Source organism: Strix uralensis, chromosome 4, assembly GCF_047716275.1.
Source record: "Strix uralensis isolate ZFMK-TIS-50842 chromosome 4, bStrUra1, whole genome shotgun sequence".
Taxonomy (NCBI): domain Eukaryota; kingdom Metazoa; phylum Chordata; class Aves; order Strigiformes; family Strigidae; genus Strix; species Strix uralensis.
In genome coordinates, this window is record NC_133975.1 from 103,573,818 (window position 1) to 103,597,327 (window position 23,510).

The 23,510-nt window shown below is 37.5% G+C and overlaps 1 protein-coding gene across 2 annotated transcripts in view; it reads left to right on the forward strand.

Annotated features, from left to right (window-relative positions):
* AKAP6 (A-kinase anchoring protein 6) overlaps positions 1-23,510 on the forward strand; it is a 294,713-nt gene that overhangs the window by 227,373 nt on the left and 43,830 nt on the right. For both annotated transcript variants that reach the window (XM_074868266.1, XM_074868265.1), the window contains 2 exons: positions 11,424-11,570; positions 15,002-15,226. In XM_074868266.1, the coding sequence (XP_074724367.1) occupies positions 11,424-11,570; positions 15,002-15,226 (372 nt within the window). The remainder of the gene's footprint in view (positions 1-11,423; positions 11,571-15,001; positions 15,227-23,510) is intronic.

Sequence of the window (23,510 nt, forward strand, 5' to 3'; positions counted from 1 at the left end):
TGTGATAGTTCCTCTAATTTTTATTGCTTAGGTTTTATCTGTCTTAAATTATTGAAAATATTAAAATACTATTGTATTCAGAAAGTCCTTTTTTAGAAATAAACTCAGAGTCTAATTTTCTAAGACCCCGGTGGTTAAAAAAATAAAATATAATTTATCATGTATGTTAGTTTTTAGAAGCAATGGTCACACTGGTATAGTCCTTTAAATATCATTCAGCAAATGTAGTGATGTTGTTAAGTGTTCTGGAGTTAAAATATATCTTGGAAGAAGTTTTTCCACCTTCAAGGTAGTCTGGTTCTTGCTGAAGAAGCTGCTTGGGCATAGCATTATCCTGTTTTGATCAGCAGTGAGGAAGAGAGAAAGCATCAGTGTTAAATACCTACCGGTCTCTCAGAGTGTTATCAGTCTCAGATATTCTGAAGAAGGCTAGCTGTTAGTTCTTGCTGTTCAGTCATCTTTATACGCTTAGTTTGTTTCAGGGACTATTGAACTTCCTATTGATAAGGCAAAAAATGATCTGTGCTGTAGCATTTGCTATCAAATCTGTTAATATGGTAAAAACTGAAATACTTTCTTCCATGTTAAAATAATTCAATGACATTTGTGAGGTGTACAACTTCATGCCAGCTCTTCTAATTTAAAACATTATCTGTTTGAGGAAAACATATGTTAGAAATTTTTAATTCAGTGATAGGAAAGGCACTAATGAAATATGCATGTATGAATTTTGTATTGCATAAGTTTCCTCTCTCTTGAAATGTGATTAAAAGCCAAACATCTGGATTATGTTTAAAAAGCTTGAATTTCCAGTTTTCAGAGAGATTCAATCTATTTTGACACTGTACACTTAGCCTTAACATTTTCAGCATGCTGTTAACATTACTTGCTATTGTAAAAAAGTAAGTTCAGGTTTAAACAAAGTTGGACTTCTCCTAATGCTCAAAATGTTTTCTGAAATAGCTGTTTCTGCAGCATTCACACAGCCATAGTTTAGGCTGTGTCAGCAGTTCCATTATAAATTTGCTCTTGAAAGCGGTTTGTAGCTGATCATAAAAATAACTTTTCAACTTGAGACTATTTTTTCTTTTTTTATAAAAGTACTATGTTTTTCATAGAGTAATATTAAAAATGAAATACTGAGTTCTTAAGAATTTATAAAATTCAGTATAAAATGAGATTAGCCCACTGTTAACACAGATAATGGCATTGGGATGCCAACTTTCTCCTTTTGTTTTAGTAACATTGATGTGTACTGGAAAAGTGACTATCCACTGTGCCTCCTGAAGGATTCAGGATATGTCTGTCTAGAGATGATAATAAGTAGTTAACTATGTAACTTTCTTTTTAACATGTTTTAACAATAGTTTTGATGCAGTACATTGTAATCGTATTGCTGTAAGAGGAATTATGGTGATTGCCAGTGTTTTAGATAGTCAGTGGAAATGTTTAAGCACTCCTAGTGGACCTGCTGCATGTGCCAACTTTGACATAACTGAAGGGAAATTATAAGGAACAAATCAAATAGAACATTATAAAAACTATTAGCTTTCACTTTACTTAATACAGTACAGGATGTGCATTTAAAATAAAAATTACATTTTTCATTATAACTTTGGGGCAAATTGAGAAATCAGCTGTCAACATCCTCTCCGGTGAGCACCTATATGGGTCCTCAAACAGGGGTAAGTTCTGTCATGTAGAAAAAAGTTCAAATACTTTAAAGATCATGTTATTACCCTGGATACTACAGGTAATGAGAACTCAGATCCACATGTTCTGAGGTTAGAGACTGAGCAAGCTAGACACAGATTTTGTGTGGTCTTGACTTGAGGTCACTCACCAGCCTGCAGAGATTGCAGGGCTATCACCACAGGCCAGGGATGATTTTCTTTTCTCACAGTTGACAAGGTCTAGTAATTTGGATCACTAAAGCCACTATGCCTTAAATGGTGGGTGTACTGATCTCTGTGGATTTTCCTGTCCTTTGGTGGAGACTTTGAGTTCTGCCTCTGTTGGTCTGAGGAATTTAGATTTCCATTTGGCTCTTTTTGCAGTGGGGAACCTCTTCTCCCATGAAACAGTATAGCAAATAGGTAAGAAGAAGAGGATCCAGAGATAGTCAACACTCAACCATATCCCAGTAGGTATTACTAGAAGAGAGAATAATTTATTTGTTGATTTTCCGTCAAACCTCACTCATGGAAGGCTATTACTGACCACTATTAGCATTCTGGCTGAGTAACAATGGACTAAGGACTTCAGAAGAGCCAGTCTGGGAAAGATAAATGCTCAGGAACATCTATTTCAAAATAAAATGATTCCTGTAACACACAGCCTGACAATAGTAGGTGCATTTGGAATTAAATCTTTGTGTAGAGGAGTTCCAATTTTATGTTTCATGCATACTGCAAAAGCAGGCACACCTTACCAGAAGGGAGGATAACAGGTTATAAATTACTTTCTTTGATTATCTTCTTCAAACAATCTCCATAATCTTACATTGTTGTATTTTATTTTGTAAAAATGTAAATGTAAAAATGGAGCTATATGAGATTTGGTACATGTAGGGTCACCGTTTCAGAATATCCAGCCAAGGATGGAGCTGCAACTCCACCTTTTTGTTTCCAGGCCAAACAGTTTCCCTGCCATCAAATACATTTTTTGCTCAGTAATGGGCTAACTGCAGTCTACACCAGTATTTTGGAATGTCCCTTACTCTGTGTTTTTTTCCCTCAATAAATATACCTGACTACTAACCCAAAGGTATAGTGGTTAATAATTCTTGAAGAGCCCCATGTTTTTATTTATTTAATATCAATTATTCTCCGGGCACATAAATAAATGTAAATTAAGCTAAATCTATATTTGATATGTTAAGCATGTCTGTTGGTTGCATCTGTATTAGTCTGTACCAAAAGTCACACCTCTGGTGCAAGGTGTGGAAAAAACCTCAAAGTTCTAATAACATTGGTACAAGCAATGCAAGATGAATCTCAGAAATTCATTGGTATATCAGCCAAAGATCCCAGTAAAACACGTAGTTCACAAGATTAGTAGATTGTTATAACATGAAGTACACCAACTCTGTGGCCTTACCTGAGCTGCGCTATAACCTGTTTTGTGGGACCATGTTCTACCATCATCTGCCAGGGTTGTCTTTATTTGTAGGTGGGTGGCAGTTTCTAGATCTAGTGGAATCTCATGTACCTGATACTTGATTACCCTTGCTATATGAATTCAAACCGCTGTATTTTGTATATGTTCTTAGCAATTTAATTATATTTAAAATCTGGTTAATAGTGTAGTAAATAACTGGTACTGCTACAAAATTGCATTCTGAAGGTAATGGGATTGAATTTCAACACAAGTTGACACTCAATTAAAATTTCCATATATCTAGTGAATTAGTCAGTTCTTGGCTGCTATATTAAGGTGGATGTCTTCCTGCTTAACTGAACACTGAGCAAGACAGGCTAAATGCATAATAAAGCCAAATCAAAACTTAATATACCCACTCAAATTTTTACCGTTTGTATCAAGTAGTAAACTTGCATAACAAACTCAGGGATGTGGATTTAAAAAAAATTAAATAATCAGTATTTAAACAAAATTCCATTATATTTAGAGTAACAAAGCTTAAAAAAAAAAAAGAGAAGCCCTTAAAACTTCTTACTGAATTACTGCCATCAGCCAGGAGATCCATGGGGCTTGTTCGGCTAAAAGCCACAACAGACTTTGTAATGCAATGATGTAATCTTGGCTTTGTGTCATTTATATTCAACCTAAAAAAACAATTTTCCTGAATAGACAGGCTGACAACAATATTGTTCAGTGTTGGTTTTTATTTGGATTGTTTCCAAATGGTTCATATGCCTCCACAGCAACACCCCATGCCCGCTTAAGTTTTTACTCTGAATTCTGAAGTTTCCCCATTTTCCTCACATTTTATTTTGCTTTTAAAGTCCCAGTTATGTTTGTGAAACTAACCAGCTCGGCCACAAAATTAGGATGTATCTTGCAGAGTGCATTCATTTTACTTTTTGCATATTTTTCCCGAGGTCATGTCAAGGTTAGTTTGAATTCCATCCTACATTAAGACTTCTTTCACAGCTATTTAGCTCTGCAGCCTACTCCCCGCTGGGGTCTGCCCCTTGGGCACGTCAAAGCTTCAGACCTGACAAATCACACACAGATGAAGCTGTACAGTTTTTTAAACAGTTTCATCAGTAACGTGTTTTTTTTTTTTTTTCCTTTACACTATACTTTTTTTTTTTTTTTCCACTGGAGTTTATTCTCTTGAATTGTAATATCCTGAAGACTGATTTCCGTATGGAAAATTCCCTTGCACAGGCGAGTTGTAAAATAGAAATGGCATTGTACAGTACGTGCCACTCACAGCCTCCCAGAAACTGAAAGTACTGCAGATCTTCTTAATTAGTAACAAGCTATAGCTCCTTGTCTAATAACTGTAATCGTATTGTTAACATCTATTTGCACAGAAGAGCCTAAAACTATAACGGCTGATAAATATTCAAAATTTATCATCCATATTGCAAACCCGTTAGTTATCCAGGAGAGCTGTTAGTTGTTCACAGGAATAAACTTCTGTCATCCCTGGGATTACTCAGATGCGTAAATGTTCATCGGTGTCAAGAAATGACGCTGTGCTTTAACAGTAATCCTTATGGGACTTGGGAAATTTGAAGTGGGTGTGTATGTGTATATATATAATTAGCTTCACAACTATATGCAGGGCTTTCACCACCTACATTCATGCACAGACACCACCCTCCCCCCCATGTATATGTCGCTGCATAAAAACCAGTTTGAAGTGTATAATGCAGCTTGCAGGTGAAAATACGTTTTCTAAAATTCTTAGCTGTAGACCGCTATCTGTATTTTAGCATTTTGTGAAACTAATGGTGCAACACCATTTCCCGTTTAATTGATGAAGTTAAAATGCTTGGCTGCTAATGAGTGTATTAGCAAACAATATACCCTTAACAAGCTTAAGCAGCTCAGGATTTTAAAAAGCAGCTTACTGTCCTCCTCATTTTTATAAGACAAAATGTACTGCCTTCTACAAATTGCTTGATCGACTGATGAAGTACTATAATTATAGTTGTATTGCAGTTTTGACAAAGCCACAATAACAGATTGTAGTTTAGTCCCCACTCTAGGCACACAACTCTTTGCATTACAAAACCCAGTTTTACTGGTCTAATTCTTACTGAGAACAAAAGGCACCTGGAGATGTTAACTATATACCAAAAGAAAACTTGGAATCTAGGAAATAATAATATTGAAGCATGACTTTTCTTCTCGCAGTTAGTTCATTGGGAATGGTATCTAATGAAGAGTTGTCTAAAGGCTTGCTTGTTTGGAACTAATTAAAGACAGATATCCTAAATAGAAAAAGGATCATGGGAATTACATTAGGTGTCTGGAGACTTGTTATTCTTTTGGTACTCTGAGTAGATTGTGGAAGTTGTTAGGGATTCAAGAAATAAGGCAAGCTAATAAAAAGTTCTATTTTTCTGGTTATTGGCCAACTATTGTATTTTTGTTTGCAATAAGATTTGTGCCAACAGGCTAGGGGCTTGAATAAAACATTTAAACATTTGTGCATTAACACATTATGGTGAAAAGAGAGTCTTGTGCTTTCACTCAGTGCATTTCAGCCTTCAATTAATGTGAAAGCACTACAATGCCTATGCAACTTCTCTTGCCTAGTGGTGCACCATTTATCATTGCAGTTTTACATTGACCTTGACACCCACTTCATTAGAATAAAGATTGTCTACCATTTAGGTTACATTGTTCCTCTGCACAGAGACCCCATGCAAATTTCTGTTCAGATAGAAGAGCTGTGAGCCTGTCAGAGGTCATCTGCATTAAATGATTGCAGCTATTTTCCAACTGCTTCTTTTCATTCTACTCAATTCAGGCTAGGAGGATCAATCAAGCCCTCTGCCTGAAACAGTGGGACTGCTGGGAATATAACTGTTTTTGGTAGTAGTGGATATGCCCTAAACAGTATTAAATATTTAATATAAATTCATTAAAGGGCATACAAAGTCTTCAAAAAGATATTACATTTATAGTAAAATTTAAAGGGTTAGGATCACCTTCCTTAAAAAAAAGGCAGAACAATAGGTACTGACTGAATAATTATTTAATGTAGGCAAAATTTATTTCATGGAGTTACTTAATATTTCTTTCAATGTGTTTATTTCTGTAGCTGCCACAGTGAGGAACACTTAGCAGAAGTGTAATCTGCATTTGCTACTTTCTGAAACAAAAAAGCAAGGTGTCTACAGGGGTTTAAGAGAATAGGGCTAAGATTTGTTTTGTTTTATAGACATGCACCCATATGCACATACACTCTCACAGAAATACATATTGTACTATTGTGCTTATCTGTAGGGAAAAAAAGCAAATGGAAATAAGTTAGCACTCTCCTTCTTGAGTTTTCTGAGTGATATAATTGGAATTAAATTATTAATGGGAGATACTTTAAAAAGATTGTTTTATGATCTTCTATTAGAGAATTTGCAATTCATTTTAATATTTGTAGTTTGATTTATATCAAAGATAATGCAATCTATGTCCAATTAACAATACATAGCCAATGTAATATGATTTCCAGATCATGCAAATGGAATAAGCTGGAAGACGAAAAACTGATTCTTAACCTCAGATGTAATTTGCTGTGTGAGTTCTGGCAATTTTAAATGACATTGCACTTTTTAATTTTTCCAGAGGCTCAGCAGCAAATTTATCCCAATCAAGAAAGCCTATTATTAATTTACAAGGACAATTGTAGGAGTCTTTATAATTTCCCTGTGCAATTATTTGCCATAAATTGCTAATAGTGAAATACAGGAAGTTTGCAAGAAACAGCAAGTGCTATTTGTCTAGACAGATCACTCAGCCCAGATCTTGAATGTTGTCCAGAGGTTCTAGTGCTACTGACAGTGTAAGAAATATAACCAAGCTTCTGGACGGTTTCTAAAATGTTTCACACTGATAGTACCAAAAAGGTAGAAGCATTAAGAGCTATTGTGAAGGGTAGGCTGGCCTCTAGCAGATTCCTTCACTTTGCTTGTATACAGCTGAGCTTTGGACCCTGGACTTTGGAATAAAAAGACTCTTTGTTCATCACTGAATGGCATTAGGCATGGGCTTCCTAAGGGGCCACCATGAAGCCTAGCATGAAGAGTGCAAACATTATCCAGAAAGCAAAGTGAGAAATGCGTGTGAAGAGATGATGGACAAATATTGCTATATGTGCACTGCTATATGTTTATACATATTTATATTACATATCTGGTGAATTTGCTTGCAGAGTATTCTTCACTCATTTTTATGCATGCAGTATATTTTGCAAATGTGTGCCAGTGCTGACTACGCATGCACATACAGACACTGAACATGTGTGCGTATGTGTTTGTGTCTGCAGCACTCAGAACACCCCAAAGGATGAGTTTTTAAAATTCAGAGATCCAATCCAGGTAAAACTAAAATTTCAGGTCAGTTACTCAGTCCTGATCTCAGTTGTATGTCATACCGTGACATTTGACTGAAGATACTTTTTTAGTATGTGAATGATGGAATGCAGAACATCTACAAATAGCACACCCTTATTCCAATAATGGAGAAAGTTCACTGGCTTAATTCTTCTGTACTTCATAGCCATAGCTCCACTGTGTGTTCAATATGTCTAGTCTCTTTTCACTATAACCAACAGAAGCACCATACAAAAGTCTTACAATGGATGTCTTAATCTCTCTGTGTGCTTTTAGAGCATTATTTTGAATTCTATCATGCAGGCTTTTTTTTTTTTTCTTTCCTCTTCTGAAGTTTTATTACAACAACAGAATTCCCAGGGAGCTTTAGGGGCAAGGTTCGCATAATATTGCCCTAAAGTTTTGCTCGAGGGGTGGAATCCGCACCCCAGTCCTGATCATCTTTTTGTGGTGTTTCTCTTTCTGAAAGATGCAGTGCGCAGTCTTCCAGAGTTGTTAACTGTGTACAGATTTTTTTATTGTTTACCAGACAGTGCACATCTACAAACCTTTCATGATGATTTCTTTCTCTGACCTCTCAGTGACTAGGCATCTTGTTCCTTAACACTGAGGGAGGCTGAAAAATGCTTGAGTTGCTCAATGTGTGCCTTCTATACCAGTTTCAAAATGGCTTATTCTTCTGGTTTCCATGGTGACAATTAACACTGTTACAAGGCATTGTTCCAGTCTCCATTTGGGCAGAATTTTCGGGTGTGATTTTTCACACAAAAAATGTTTTATATAATTTTTTTAAAGAAAAAAAAAAAAGGAAAAAAAAAAGGCACAGTTTAGTGTAAAGCGTCAAAAAAATGTGTCTCAATGAAGCCTGCCTGAATTTCTTAGAGTATTTTTTTCAGGGGAAGTAAGGTTTTAACTTGCTTTGTTTTGGAATTCAACTTCTCATGGTTTAAATATTTTTGCCAAACTTAGTCACGGATAATGCTACTGCCTTTTTTTAAATTCCACTATTTGTCCGTTGAGAAATATTGATCGTATTGAGTGAGAAGGAATAAAAAGCAAAAATTCTTTAACTTACATAACAGTGTTTTGGATTTCTCTTGAGTGGCTTCAGGAACACAAAACCAGCCATGCATGCACAGAGCTAATCATGCTGTAAATATTTTGCAGTTTTTCCAGTATGTTGTTGTTTGGGTTTTTTTCCCCAGTTTTTGAAAATGACAGATGTTGTGGGAAATTAAATATTACTCATTTATTTATTATTGTGGCTGCTTTGAGAAACCTGTAACTTTAACTTTCTTAATCTCATTTTTGGCTATTAAACAGTAATCTATACCATAGCATCCACAGACTGTCACAATGGAGCAGCCTTTGCTCACTTAAAGCTGAGGAAAGAATGAATCTGAAGATTAAATTATCTTCTCACCACAGGATTAAGTAGTCCTACCAGACTAGGGTTGTGCAGCACTGATAGAGCTGGTAGCTAATTTTTCGATGCAACTGCTTAGAGTGTAGGTGTTTAATGGATTAAAAAATAGCATTAGCAATAGCATCTTGTGCTATCAGTTCTGAAACTGTACCTCCTGTACATTAAGCTCTTCCCTTAACTTAAAATACACACTGCATGTTAAATATCCAGGAGTGAAACAATACTGACTCTCAGTCACATACCAATACATCTAATAATGAACTGAATTCTTTCATCTTTTACAGTTACAGTATAATGCATTTTCTATCAATCAGCACTTTCATCATGCTTATTTATACAGTAGGTTACACGGTGACAAAGACAGAGCGCGTACATAAAATCTAGCTTATTTATTTTTTAATGTAATAACCTTTTATAACATCTGTCACACTATTTGCATTATGCTGCACTGAATTATTTTATCTAGTTCAAAATTAAATGAAACGTCTTCTGTTTCTATGTTAACAAGAGCATTGTAGTTATGAGACATGCAATGTATTTTATTTCTTCATCAGTCCTGTACTGTGCAGGAACATACCCAGCCCCAGTCTGGGCAGCAGCAACTACCAGCCTAGAGCAGGTGACAAGTATTAACTAGCTGTGCCTGCACCAGTGTCACACAGCTAGAGGACTCCCTCAGTCTATTAATTCACTTGACAAAAGAAAGGGAGTTGCACGAACTGGATTTCAGTGCCTAGCAAATTGGACGTTGGATTCCCCTTGATATTACATGTACTTATGGAAATAATTATGCAAATCCTTTTCAGCTATATCATCTTTAAATAGAAATCAGATTACATAAAGAAGATTGTAATCTCCTTCAGTAACCATTCTAGCTGAAAAGGCAATAACACAGGACCAAGAAGCATACTTGTTGAACATTTTAGTCCAATAAAATGGTGTTGCCTCTTGGCAGACCCAGTTCCCTAGTGTCAAACCTGGTTCATACCTGCTGTTGAACATTTCTAAAACCTTAGCTGCAGTACACCAAGTATCAAAAGGCAAGTTCTTTATAAACAATTCCTTGTTTTTTTTACCATGCATATTCATGTAATTTTGGATACGCAGACACCTGATCAGTGTTCATTAATAATGAGAAATGGTTTAAATCACCTCATTTAAAACATTTGCTCTATGATCCACAAATGACTAATATTTGCTGAAGTTTACATAATACAAATGATGTGCATGTGTTGTGTAAATGAGAGACTAAAATATGAAACTAACAATATGCAAACATATGCATGGAAATGGTGAGGACCTGTTAGCTGAAACAGTGATTTCACACCTTTATTATTTTCTTTAAGCTGTCTCCAATTGTATTTTTGCTTTGTTTTCCTACAGAGCGTGTTCTTGGATCTGGCAAAGGCACCCATGTTTTAAACATTCCTTATTCTAGTTTAATTTTTTATACTTAGCCCAGTTATTAACGTTTTCAGTATGAGCTGCTATAGCAGTTTCCTTGTCTGAATTTAAAGCAAAGAAAGCTTAATGTTTAGGATGCATTTGCTAATAGCTATGCATAATTTATGTATGTCTTGTAAACACCTTTGTAAGAATATGTGCTGAACTCTCCTCTTTCAGTAAAAGGTGCATTTTTGGCTGTATCAGAAGTTCTATTTCTATGGCTGTTTTATACGTAAAAGGGAGAGGGAATTAGCTTAACTATATGTAGGGTGTGTATACGAGTGAATGCCTGTGTGTTAAATTTTATTTTTTGATTTACTGTACCAACCACTAAAACATAATTAAGCACTCTAGTAAGTGTATATTTAAGACTTAATTCAGGTTTTGGACTGATGAGCATTGTAGCTGTTCTCGTTTGTGTGTCATTTCACCGCTCCTGTTGGTGGATGCAATAAAAATCAAGTTACTGATATTATGTTGTAAGGGAATTATATCTAATTGTTTTTTCCAGGGTGAAACTCTTGTGTTTTCATGTGTATTAGCACTTCAGGCCTGTATATGAGACAGAATCCACAATGAGACAGAGAAAAAATAAACTATACGGGAAACATAATTACAAAATTATTTCCTTGGTTTTGTTTTTCAATGGAGAGCCTCAGTGTTACTTGCTGAAGTAGCGTGTTTGAAAAATAAGATACCACTGACTTGAATGAGACAAAGGCAGATCAAGCTTCAGATGAGAGAGTGTTAGTGAATACTACTGTACAAGTGAATATTGTGAGTGAGTGAATATTACTGTATGTAATCAATAGCTAACTGCCTGCCTAGATATGTCACCCAGAAGGCTACGTGCTTGGTACCTAAATCTTTTATGACATGTTAAGAGAAGGTTGTGTGCTTAAAAAAAAAAAAAAGACATAGTGAGCATAATCATAACTGGACACATAGAATTAAAGTTTAATTTTTTATAGAGAAAACTCTTTACAGTAGCTAATATGATCTACTTCTTTTCATTTTAGAGATACAATGTAGAAATGTCAATCAGACACCCGAAAAAGATGGAACTGCTTAGTAAGGTTGAAGCTCTGAAGAAAAGTGGTGTTTTACTACCAAATGATCTCCTTGAAAAAGTGGATTCAATTAATGAAAAATGGGAACTGCTTGGGGTATTTGCATTTTTATTACTGTTTGTGGGTTATGTGTACATTTTTGTGTGTTGAAGTACGCTGTCTGTCTGATTTCTAATTTGAGGCACAATATCTCTCTCTTTCAATTCACCACGTACATTTCAAACAAGCTACTCATGCTATTATAAAAACTCCACAGTATTTTCCTCTTCTGTTGATTTTTTTTATTCCATGCTTGTCTCCTGTCTGACTTTAATAATTTTAGTTCTTTAATACATAAAAAATGTAAGTAAAATATGCCATGTATTACGAGTATGCACCAAGTCAACTATAATGCAGTATATCTGATATACACTGACTGTCATGCTTGAGTGAATGTTAATAGAATTTATTCTGAAGGTACATGTTAGAGACATCTACTGTTTAACTATTTACTATACCCTTAAGATGAAAAGTGGGGTTGTCACTGCATATTTCAGGTCACACTGATGGCTCGAAAACAAATATGCAGATTCAGTACAAATCTGAATACCTGAAGCTAAGAATACAGCCAGGATATGTTTCATGTTGCTGTATTCAGCTCACTTTTGACAAAAGCCAAAAAAGTTTCATGTAATTCATTTCACGCTATGATGGGCTGGGTCTCAGCCAAAGAGTGAGATACAAGAATCTGGCAAAAAAAGCAATATAGTGATTCTGTTACCCAGAGACCAGTGATGGCACCGTGCAGGAGACACTATTGTCCTATTGTTGTAAAACAGCTGAGAGAGAGAGAGGTCAAACTATATATTTTCCATCCACTTCTCTCCTTAATTGCCTTCACTTCAAATCAAGGGTAAGATAAATTTATAAATTACTTTAAATGATTAATTATAGATGTGTGATATTAACAATACAGTTACATTGCATAATTTTGCATGCTATTATCTTAGTTTAAAAAACATTAATATATTACGAGTAAGCTATACGTGCAACCTGCCAACAGCATTTTAAATACTGACTTGTGTCACTTCAGCTTATTTGGTAATGCAATAGTCATTTTACAGAGGCACAGTTTTAGGTCAGCACAGTTGTTTCTAATCGCTTGATTCTCTAACTGTGCAAATTGTCAGAAAATGTTAAAAGTTGCCTTGTGACTAGTGATCTTACTACTTTTTAATTTTAATCTGCGGCATCACCTCAAGCATTTTAAAACTCTTTGAACATTTATAAATTTACCGATAAATCGGACTTATTAACCTATTCTTTTAAATCTGATCATGAAAACTTGCATTTTTAAAATAATTTCAGTTGTAAGCCTTATATTTATGTCTTTCAATGTATTTAATCAGTGTAATTCAGTGGCACAGATTAGAGCTGGTAGGATATAAAACTGTGACATAAGTAACTGACCATCATTCTAAAAATCTAGAAAAACTCTGTCTTAAAAATAATTGAAGCCCTCCACTTCTCAGTATGTTAAAATCTAAATATACCTCTGGATTAAGTTTTGCCATTAATTTCAACATTTACAGAAAAATAAAATATAACTATTACAGTTTTCCTGCTAAATGCAATTTCATGAATAATAAGCAGAGTTTGATAGAGTTTTGTTTAATTTAATAAAAACCTCTGCAGAAACTAACGGCACTAGGCATACTGTTTTAATTGGCATGATTACGTTTTAATTGGCATGAAAAAAATTAAAGACAAGGATTTTAACTTCTAACAATGGTAAAATAGAGGGATATGGTTTTTAATATTACTTTCATCTAAGGTGAACAGTGTGGAATGGAAATACATTAGAATGAAATGTCAGTGGTGCGTACAGTTTAATCTGTGAAATTTTGTCCCCTGTGCTGAATATTACTCTGTCTCAATTGCATATTAAACAACCCTATCAAGGCAGGCATTGGCATCTGCTGTGCTGACACAAATTGTGAATTAAATGAAATTGATGTCCTCTGTCGTATATTTATGAAGACGGACCATTCTCTGAAGTATTCTGTTTATGAAGAATTTATGATTGCAAACTGTTCCAGAACAAAAAAGTGGCTATAAATTCTTTTTTGTGACCCTACCCTCCAAGGGCATTGATTTCACCTCCTGCTGCTACTTTTGTTACAGCATAAAAACAATAGCTAGCGCTGGATTCCACTGAGGGTCTTCAAATTATCAATATTTGCACCATGAAAATAGAAGGGTGTTGCCAAGAAAGCATGTTTTTCAGTTATGATCTCCTAAAGATGTTATTCACAGAATGCCGCATAGTAGATTAATGTCTGTTGGTCTAATTTTATTTGTGTTTTAAAGCTTATTTTTGGAAGCTAACTTCATTGTTATAAATTATATCCCAGTAACTTTCTAAAGCATGTATTTTCAACAGACAGCTGTATTGGGTCACCTAAAACTGTATCTTCATGTTACAACAATTAACCACTGCTAATTATCAGTTTAAAAGGTTATTGAATGTGATTGTCAGTGTATATTCAATATTCTACAATCACTAACACAGATCTAGTGCTTATAATAAGTGTCAGCCTGACAGCCTCTTATAGGTCAGATAAAATACTGCTTGGCATAGAAGAAGCAGGCAACAGCATATCTCCCTTGTGATGCTAAAGGATTGCCTTTCAAAATACTGAAAAGGAAGGTAACTTTCTATCCCTGGCCTCTTCAGAATATTCATTAAGCTCACAGCATCCACTATCAAAATGTTATTCAGTGGTTCTTTTATTAGAAATAGGACTTTGAAAAGCTGTAGTAAATTAGTTTCATTAGTGATCAGAGGTGAATGTTTATTCTGGTCCATTATTTTTAAAGTGGATGCTTAACATGGAGAACTTAAATCCGAATTTAGTTGCCTAAATGATTGTCCTGATGTTCAGGAACATTGAGGCTTTGCAATTTCTAGCTTATTGGCATCTGAAGGAGTTCATCCACCTTTAAAGGCAAACCAGCTGTTTTGTAACCTAACTGCTCCTGTATATAACCTCAGGACTACAAGTTTGGAAACTATGACCTTACAGTTCATACCTCAAAAAATATTTCACTGTTTCCCAGAAAACTTAGATGGTACCTTGGAGTTTGGTGAAGAGTTTGCTTGTCATATTTTCTGTTGCTGCCTAGAAACTGGTAACTCTCATGGTCACAAGTGTCTAAAGCCACGGACAAATTCTGTAGAGTAGCTACTTTAGAAAGTTATGTACCATTTTGTCTCCTCTGTCCATAGATGCTCTTAATAAACATTGATTTATCATGCTTCCAGCAAAGTCACTGACCCAGAGAGAACAGCATAACTGAGAAACAAGGATACAAAAAATGAAATTGATTGAAACAAGGAAACAACGAATGAAATTGATTGATATTAGTAGTAATTATTAAAAAACCTCACATCTCTAGTCATCTAACAGATGCTTCTTGTTGCATGTTAACCCATATATGTTTTGGTACATAAGACTAATCTATGTTTTCTTTATCTGATGCATTAGAAAACCCTAGGAGAGAAGATCCAAGACACAATGGTAGGGCACAGTGGGTTAGGTCCACGTGACCTGCTCTCGCCTGAAAGCGGCAGCCTGGTAAGGCAGCTGGAGGTCAGGATCAAAGAGCTGAAAGGGTGGCTGAGAGATACAGAGCTTTTCATCTTCAATTCCTGTCTGAGACAAGAAAATGAAGGAACAATGAATGCTGAGAAACAACTGCAATATTTTAAGGTAATAAAAAAACAATCATAGTTTCCATAGAGAGACTCCTCTTTATGGTAGGATAAAATATTTATCTTATACAACATAATGCAATGCATGTACATATGTAATCATATATTCATATTTTCACCTTCATTTATGTACTTTGTGCTCATTCATGTTGATTTTATTGAATCTTTACAATAATATTTATTCCTTAGACTTTTTGCAAAAGAGAGCTTTAGAGGGCTAATCACACCACAATTGGAAAAGTAATAGTATTCTTTCATTTTACTTCACTATAAAGCTGCATTTTGTCACGAAAAGTTTCGCTCTGAACTTCACTCCCTAAATCAGTTAAATTAATTAATGTGTTGTGTGACCATCAGTTTAATAGCCTATTTCTCTGCACATGAGTCAAGAATAGCCTAATTGAGGTCACATTTACAGAGATATAAATTTGACATACGTGAGAAAACATTCGAGTTTGTGGTGAATTATGTAAGAAGACATATACACTATGAGATGTGCATTAATCTAGGCCATATCTTAAGCCTCAACCTGAAGATTATGGAGAGGAGGGAAAAGAATTGTAGTCACAATGCTATATTCAGATGGATAGGCTCCTTCAACTGAAGGCCAGCATTCAGCTTTACAACTGACTTAATGGAGGGTGTATGTTTTGTTCCATTCCCCAAAAGTAGTGGGACTGTTTAGGGAAGAGGGCTATTAAGTTAGCAAACAAACCTGGTAGAACCATGCAATTTTCTTCTGTTTATAGCTATCACTTCTAAATAAACCCTCACCTGAGTCATCATTACAGGTCACTTTACTCTGCAAGCTATCTTTGACCAAAGAATAAAAAAGGAATCACGAGTAATTGTTGAGCTTTAGAGGTAAAGAGGTTTTTCTCTTCCACTAGTACATCAGGATGTCTAGTGCAACACTACTCTTAAGGTGAGGGACAATTTATTAAATACTCACCTCAAAGGGCATGTTGCAAACACTTCACAGATTCACAGAATCACAGAAGCGTCTAGGTTGGAAAAGACCTTGAAGATCATCTAGTCCAACCATTAACTGACCATTCTCAACTACACTATACCCCTAAACGCTATGTCAACCTGACTCTTAAACACCTCCAGGGATGGGGACTCCACCACTGCCCTGGGCAGCCCATTCCAACGCCTAACAACTTGTTCTGTAAAGAAATGCTTTCTAATATCCAGTCTAAACCTTCCCTGGTGCAACTTGAGGCCATTCTCTCTTGTCCTATCGCTTATTACTTGGTTAAAGAGACTCATCCCCAGCTCTCTGCAACCTCCTTTCAGGTAGTTGTAGAGGGCGATGAGGTCTCCCCTCAGCCTCCTCTTCTCCAGACTAAACAACCCCAGTTCCCTCAGCCACTCCTCGTACGACATGTGCTCCAGACCCTTCACCAGCTTCGTTGCCCTTCTTTGGACACGCTCGAGTAATTCAATGTCCTTTTTGTAGAGGGGCCCAAAACTGAACACAGTAATCGAGGTGCGGCCTCACCAGTGCCGAGTACAGGGGTAAGATCACTTCCCTGTCCCTGCTGGCCACGCTATTTCTGATACAGGCCAGGATGCCGTTGGCCTTCTTGGCCACCTGGGCACACTGCTGGCTCATGTTCAGCCAGCTATCAAAACTTCTAAACTTGCAAATTTCTAAAACTTCTAAACATACTTTTTTATACAAGTGTTCAAGAAAACAATAGCAGAAAAGTGACTGTCTTCCCAATTAGTCATTCCTTAACTCTTCCTTTTCCAGTGATGAGGGTTAGTGAGAAGGTTGTGTCAATGTAGATAAAGTTGGTAGGGTTTTTTTCCATGATCCTGAGCATGTCCATCTGAATGCATTTTTAAGTTTTCTTATGACTATATATATATATTTTTTAATGACTTGTGGTCTTCTGCTAATGGAGAAAAAATCAAGCTGATTCTGTTTGTTCTATCAGCAAACTTCAAGGCTAGTGGTTATGAAGGACTGTTGATAGACCTGCAGAACTTAACAGCAATAGATCCATGTTTTCCATAGGAAATGCTCATGCTTTTTTGTTTCTGTGGAATAGGATGGCATTTATTTAAATACATAACTATGGATTCAAAAATCTAATTTCAGACAAAGTGGTTTTTAAATATACATTTATATATATGGCTAAGACTTTTATATATATATATATACATTTGAACAGAAATACCATAGCAATGTTACTTACGTATTTGGTATGTGCATAAATCTCTCAAATGAAATCTTTTAATATATATATGACATGATGTCATGCCAAAAGCTCTAGAGATGTTAAACAGGATAGTACCACTCACAATGATGTAACCAGAGTATTTCATTACTCAGTTGATTATCTATTAATTACATAAATAATTCATTAATTATTTTCAAAATGGTAGCCATTAGAGTATAAAAAATAATTACCTATCAAATACGGTGAGAGCACATCACTTTGTCATATATATTAAACCATCTTTGTCTCATTAAATCTGAAATCCACTATAAGTAAGTTTTCCATTCTTCACTGATCTCCTGGGGAAGTGTATAAAAGAGAAAATGGATATAATTAACAATACTGCAATGTATAATACATATATTTGAGAAAGAACATTTAGAACATTTTCAAAAACATTAGCTATGCCACTAGTAGGAAACCTGCTGGGGTTTAGTTTGACTTACTTTCCACTTAACTTAAGAGTTTAACCTTATTACTGCTTTCACTGTGGTAAGTAAATCATTGTTTCTTAATGGAAATTTATTGTGCTGCACCATCCTGATTATACACATAGCCACTGTACACAGAGAAACATTTTTAATAAAATAAACTCAACAATGCCATTGATTTTTATTCTATAATGTTATGTTTTAAATTACACTTATGCCTTAGGAAAAAGAGTTATTTGATTTTTCAAGGTGTTTTCCTTTCATTTTGCAATTGGAGGATGAATTGAATCTATAGTTCACATGCAGTTGGGACACAAGATGAGAACAATGTGGTGGGAGGAGGGATAATAGGAAATTATTTTGAATTCTTAGTTTTCTTTTATAAAAAGATCATATCATTAAGTGTTCTTTTTATTAAAGAATGTACTACTGCATTACTTTTGGGATATTTCTGTGGAATAATAATACTTAGCATTTCTACAGTACTATCTAGTCAAGGAGCTGTACATGCTGTACATTCATGAATTAAACCCCACTAAACATTTAAGGTAGGTACTATTATCACCTTTTTAGAAATGAGGGAAATAACATGCATGGAGATTGAGTGACTTTTTCAGGTTTTCACAGAAAGTCAATGTGTTGGGGTAGAACCCAGCTACGGTGACCCCTAATCTTTGGTGCTAATCACAAGGCACCCCTTCCTCCTTCCTTCCTCTAGGTTACTTCTCAGTATATTCCATTTTCATATGTGATGAAAAGAGGCTGTTTCCTTGCATTTACTGCTGTTTCTTGTTTATATTCAAAGTTCAAATCCTGCTGAGTATGTTTGGATGGTTTTTTTCCATTATTATTAACATATTTAGATACTAGACTTACTAGAATATTATTAGTTAAGGTCATTACCCAGCTTATGTAAGGTTCAGTATTTCTTGGTTTTGTGGAAATTATGTGGCATACTTTGGTCAGCCCAGTGATCTCTGTGCAACATAACATACGGCCAGTCTCAGAGCCATTTTGTTACTAATTCCACCATCTTTCAGTGCTCATGGCTGCCTCAAACGTTTTCATATTTAGTTACAAAGGAGAGGCACAAACTTTGCTTCAGCGTATGTGACACTTGCTGACCATTCCACAGCAGCTTTAAGTGAGCTTCCAAGTGTAGCCTAACTCTGGCCTGGCTCCTGTTGAGAAGCAGGAAAGAGTGAACACAAGTTGCCCAGCTGTGAAGGGGGAAGCATGGATGTCTTAGTCCTGCTTTGTTTTCTTCTGTTGCAACGTGAAAACCCCATGAATTTGGATTAAGAAAATCAGGAGATTTACTTAAAATTAATGAGATCTTCATAACTACGAGCATACTTTTTATTTATTCATCCTTTTTATTTCTGTTCTGCCTTTTGAGTCCCTCGAGTTCATGTTTTCTAGCTTTTCACTGAAATGATGAGGACCAGAACCAGAAACATACTTTTTAAATGAAATACAAGATTCTCAGGTAAACACATAATTCTAGCAGCTGAAAAACCTAATGTCATGAGACTAATAATTGGCACAACTGATTTCCTAACCTAATGATGTATGGCAATTTTGTGGGTCAGCAGAGATTTGGAGCAGGAAAGAATGAAGAGCAATAATAAAAAGAATTCACATTCTTTCATGAAAGTTTTAGTAAATTTCAGTTGAGTAAGGTCTAGCCAAAGATTTGTGTGCTTGTTGGCTTGTAAATAGAAGTGTTCTGCCACATTTGCTTTTATGTCTCTGGGACTTCAAAAAGCAGGCAGTTTTCTCTGCAAAATGCCCTCCAAAAGACAGCAAGGGAGCCTAAATAATTAGTCAGATATTTCTGTCACTTGCAGTAAAACTTATGACTTTAAGTGTTCAATATAGAAAAATGACCAATCAGCATCAAAAGGTAGTTGTTATGGCTTTGGCTCACAGACCTGCTACTCAAGAACAAGCTTAGACTTGCCAGTATCTGTCCATCTCAGTATCCCTTCTCAGTCATGTAAAACTGGGAAAGTCTCTATTGCTTTTTGTAGCAAGATTTATAAAGGATCATGTTCTCCTTCCCCTCCAAACTTGGTTTGGAGGGCAAACAGAATTCTCCTGTTCAGAACAGGATTTTACCAGAGGTTTTCTGCTAAATAGTGTTCTTTGGCAACAATAATGTTACATTTCATGTAGTTTTCTGATCTGGTTTTATTTGAAGCAATAAGCAACATGCTATGTATATCATCATACCTGTCTCCTAAATTTTTATTTGGGCCTTTAAAAAAAGAGAGACCTGATTTTCAGCAGTACTAAAAGCTTGTGGTTCTTACTAACTTTAGTAAATATATTCATTAAAGAAATCGGACTGTTTAATCATACCAAAAAATTTTGGAATCATAGAATCACAGTATGGTTTGGGATGGAAGGGACCTTAAAGATCATCTAGTTCCAACCCCCCTGCCATGGGCAGGGACACCTTCCACTAGACCAGGTTGCTCAAAGCCCCGTCCAACCTGGCCTTGAACACTTCCAGGGAGGGGGCAGCCACAGCTTCTCTGGGCAACATGTTCCAGTGTCTCACCACCCTCACAGTAAAGAATTTCTTCCTTAGATCTAATCTAAATCTACTCTCGTTCAGTTTAAAACCATCACCCCTCTCCTATCCCTACACTCCCTGATAAAGAGTCCCTCCCCATCTTTCCTGTAGGCCCCCTTTAAGTACTGGAAGGCCACTATAAGGTCTCCCTGGAGCCTTCTCTTCTCCAGGCTGAACAACTCCAGTTCTCTCAGCCTGTCCTCATAGGAGAGGCACTCGAACCCTCTGATCATCTTTGTGGCCTCCTCTGGACCCTCTTGATCAGGTCCATGTCCTTCTTATGTTGGGGGCCTCAGAGCTGGACAGAGTCCTCCAGGTGGGGTCTCACGACAGCAGAGTAGAGGTGGGGAATCACCTCCCTCAATATTCTGGTCACACTTCTTTTAATGCAGCCCAGGATACAATTTGCTTTCTGGGCTGTGGGAGCAGATTGCTAGCTCATATTCAGTTTTCCATCCACCAGTACCCCCCAAGTCCTTCTCCATAGGGTTGATCTCAATCCACTCATCATCCAGACTGTATTTGTGCTTGGGATTTCCCCAACCAATGTACAGGACCTTGCACTTGGCCTTGCTGAACTTGATGAGGTTCACATGGGCTCAGCTCTCCACCCTGTCCAGGTCCCTCTGGATGGCACATACCTTCCCTCCAGCGTGTTGACCGCACCACACAGCTTGGTGCTATTGCCAAACTTGGTGAAGGTGCACTCAGTCCCACTGTCCGTGTCTCCAACAATGATGTTAAACAGTGCCGGTCCCAACACTGACCCCTGAGGAACGCCACTTGTCACTGCTCTCCAGTTGGACATTGAGCTGTTGACCACAACTCTTTGAGTGCAACCATTCAGCCAATTTCTTATCCACCGAGTGGCCCATCCATCAAACCCATGTCTCTCCAATTTAGAGACCAGGATTTCATGCATGACAGTGTCAGATGCTTTGCACAAGCCCTTGGAGATGACGTCAGTTGCTCTTCCCTTATACACTAACACGGCAACCCCATTGTAGAAGGCCACCAAATCTGTCAGGCATAATTTGCCCTTAATGAAGCCATGTTGACTGTCACCTTCTTATTTTCCATGTGTCCTAGCATAGCTTCCAGGAGGATCTGCTCCATGGTCTTGCTGGGCACAGAGGTGAGACTGACTGGCCTGTAGTTCCCCAGGTCTTCCTTTTTTCCCTTTTTAGAAATGGGGGTTATGTTTCCCCTTTTCCAGTCAGTAGGAACTTCACCGTACTGCCATGATTTCTCAAATATAATGGATAGTGGCTTAGCAACTTCATCTACCAGTTCCTTAGGACCCACAGATGCATTTTATCAGGTCCCATGGACTTGTGCACCTTCAGGTTCTTTAGATGGTCTTGAACCTGATCTTCTCCTACAATGTATGGTTCTTCATTCTTCCAGTCCCTGCCTTTGCCTTCTGTGTCTTGGGTGATGTGGCTGGAGCACTTACCGGTGGAGACAGACAAAAAAGTCATTGAGTACCTCAGCCTTCTCCATGTCCGGGTAACAAGGTCCTGTTTCCTTCCAGAGAGAGCCCGCATTTTCCCTAGTCTTCCTTTTATCACCGACGTACCTATAGAAGCTTTTCTTGTTGCCCTCGATGTCCCTGACCAGATTTAATTCTGTCAGGGATTTAGCTTTTTTAACCTGAACCCTGGCTTCTCAGACAATTTCTCTGTATTCCTTCCAGGCTACCTGTCCTTGCCTCCACCCTCTGTAGGCTTCCTTTTTGCAATTGTCATCCATGCAGATCTCCTGGTGTTTTTACCTGACTTCCTCTTTGTCAGGACGCATTGCTCCTGAGCTTGGAGGAAGTGACCCTTGAATATTAACCATCTTTTTTGGGCCCCTTTTCCCTCCAGGGCTTTATCCAAAGTTACTCTGCCAAGCAGATCCCTGAAGAGGCCAAAGTTTACTCTCCTGAAGTCCAAGATAACAAGCTTGATGTGTGTCCTCACTGCCCTAAGGATCTTGAACTGCACTATTTCATGGCCACTGAAGTCAAAGCTGCCCAGCTCCACATTGCCCACCAGCCCCTCCTTGTTGGTGAGAACAAGGTCCAACATAGCACCTCTCCTCATTGGCTCCTTCATCACTTGAAGAAGGAAGTTATCAACTCATTCCAGGAACCTCCTGGATTGCTTATGCACTGAAGTGTTGTCCCTCCAACAGATATCGGAATGGTTGAAGTCCCCCATGAGGACCAGGACTTGTGAACATGAGGCTTCTCCCATCTGTCTATAGAGGGCCTCATCTGCTTGGTCTTCCTGGTTGGGTGGCCTGTAGCAGACCCCCACTATAATATCACCTGTCCCTGCCACCCCTTTAATCCTGATCCATAAACTCTTGCTCAGCTCCTCATCCATCCCCAGGCAGAGTTCCATGCACTCTGGCTGGTCATTGACATAGAGGGTAACACCCCCTCCTCATCTCCCCTGCCTGTCCTTCCTGAAGACCCTGTACCCTTCCATTCCAACACCCCAGTCATAGGAGCCATTCCACCCCATCTCCATGATGCCAATAAGATCGTAGCCCTGCAGGTGTGTGCACATCTCTAGCTCCTCTTGTTTATTCCCTGTGCTACATGCATTTGCATAGAGGCACTTAAGTTGGACCCGCAGTGAAACTGACTAACTGGTTGGAATTCCTTTGTGCTGCTCTTCAGGTGCTCTCCTGCTGACCTGTGACCCCTCTCCAGGCTCTGGGCATCTATTGCTAGCACTGGCATCAAACTGGCAGGAGTGGGATGGATTGAGGTTCCCCTCCCCTGCAACTTTAGTTTAAAGCCCTCTTCACCAGCTTGGCAAACCTATGATCAAAGATGCTCTTCCCCTTCTCTGACAGATAGACCCTGTCAGGCCCCAGTATACCAGGTTTCTCAAAGCAAGTCCCATGGTCTCCAGAGTCCGTTGCCACTGCTTCCAGGGCTCAGTAATCCTGGATACTCCTCAGACTGCTCCTGGCTATATCACCGGTGCCCATGTGAAAAAACAGGAGCGGATAAGTCAGTGGACTGTACGATGCTTGGTAGTC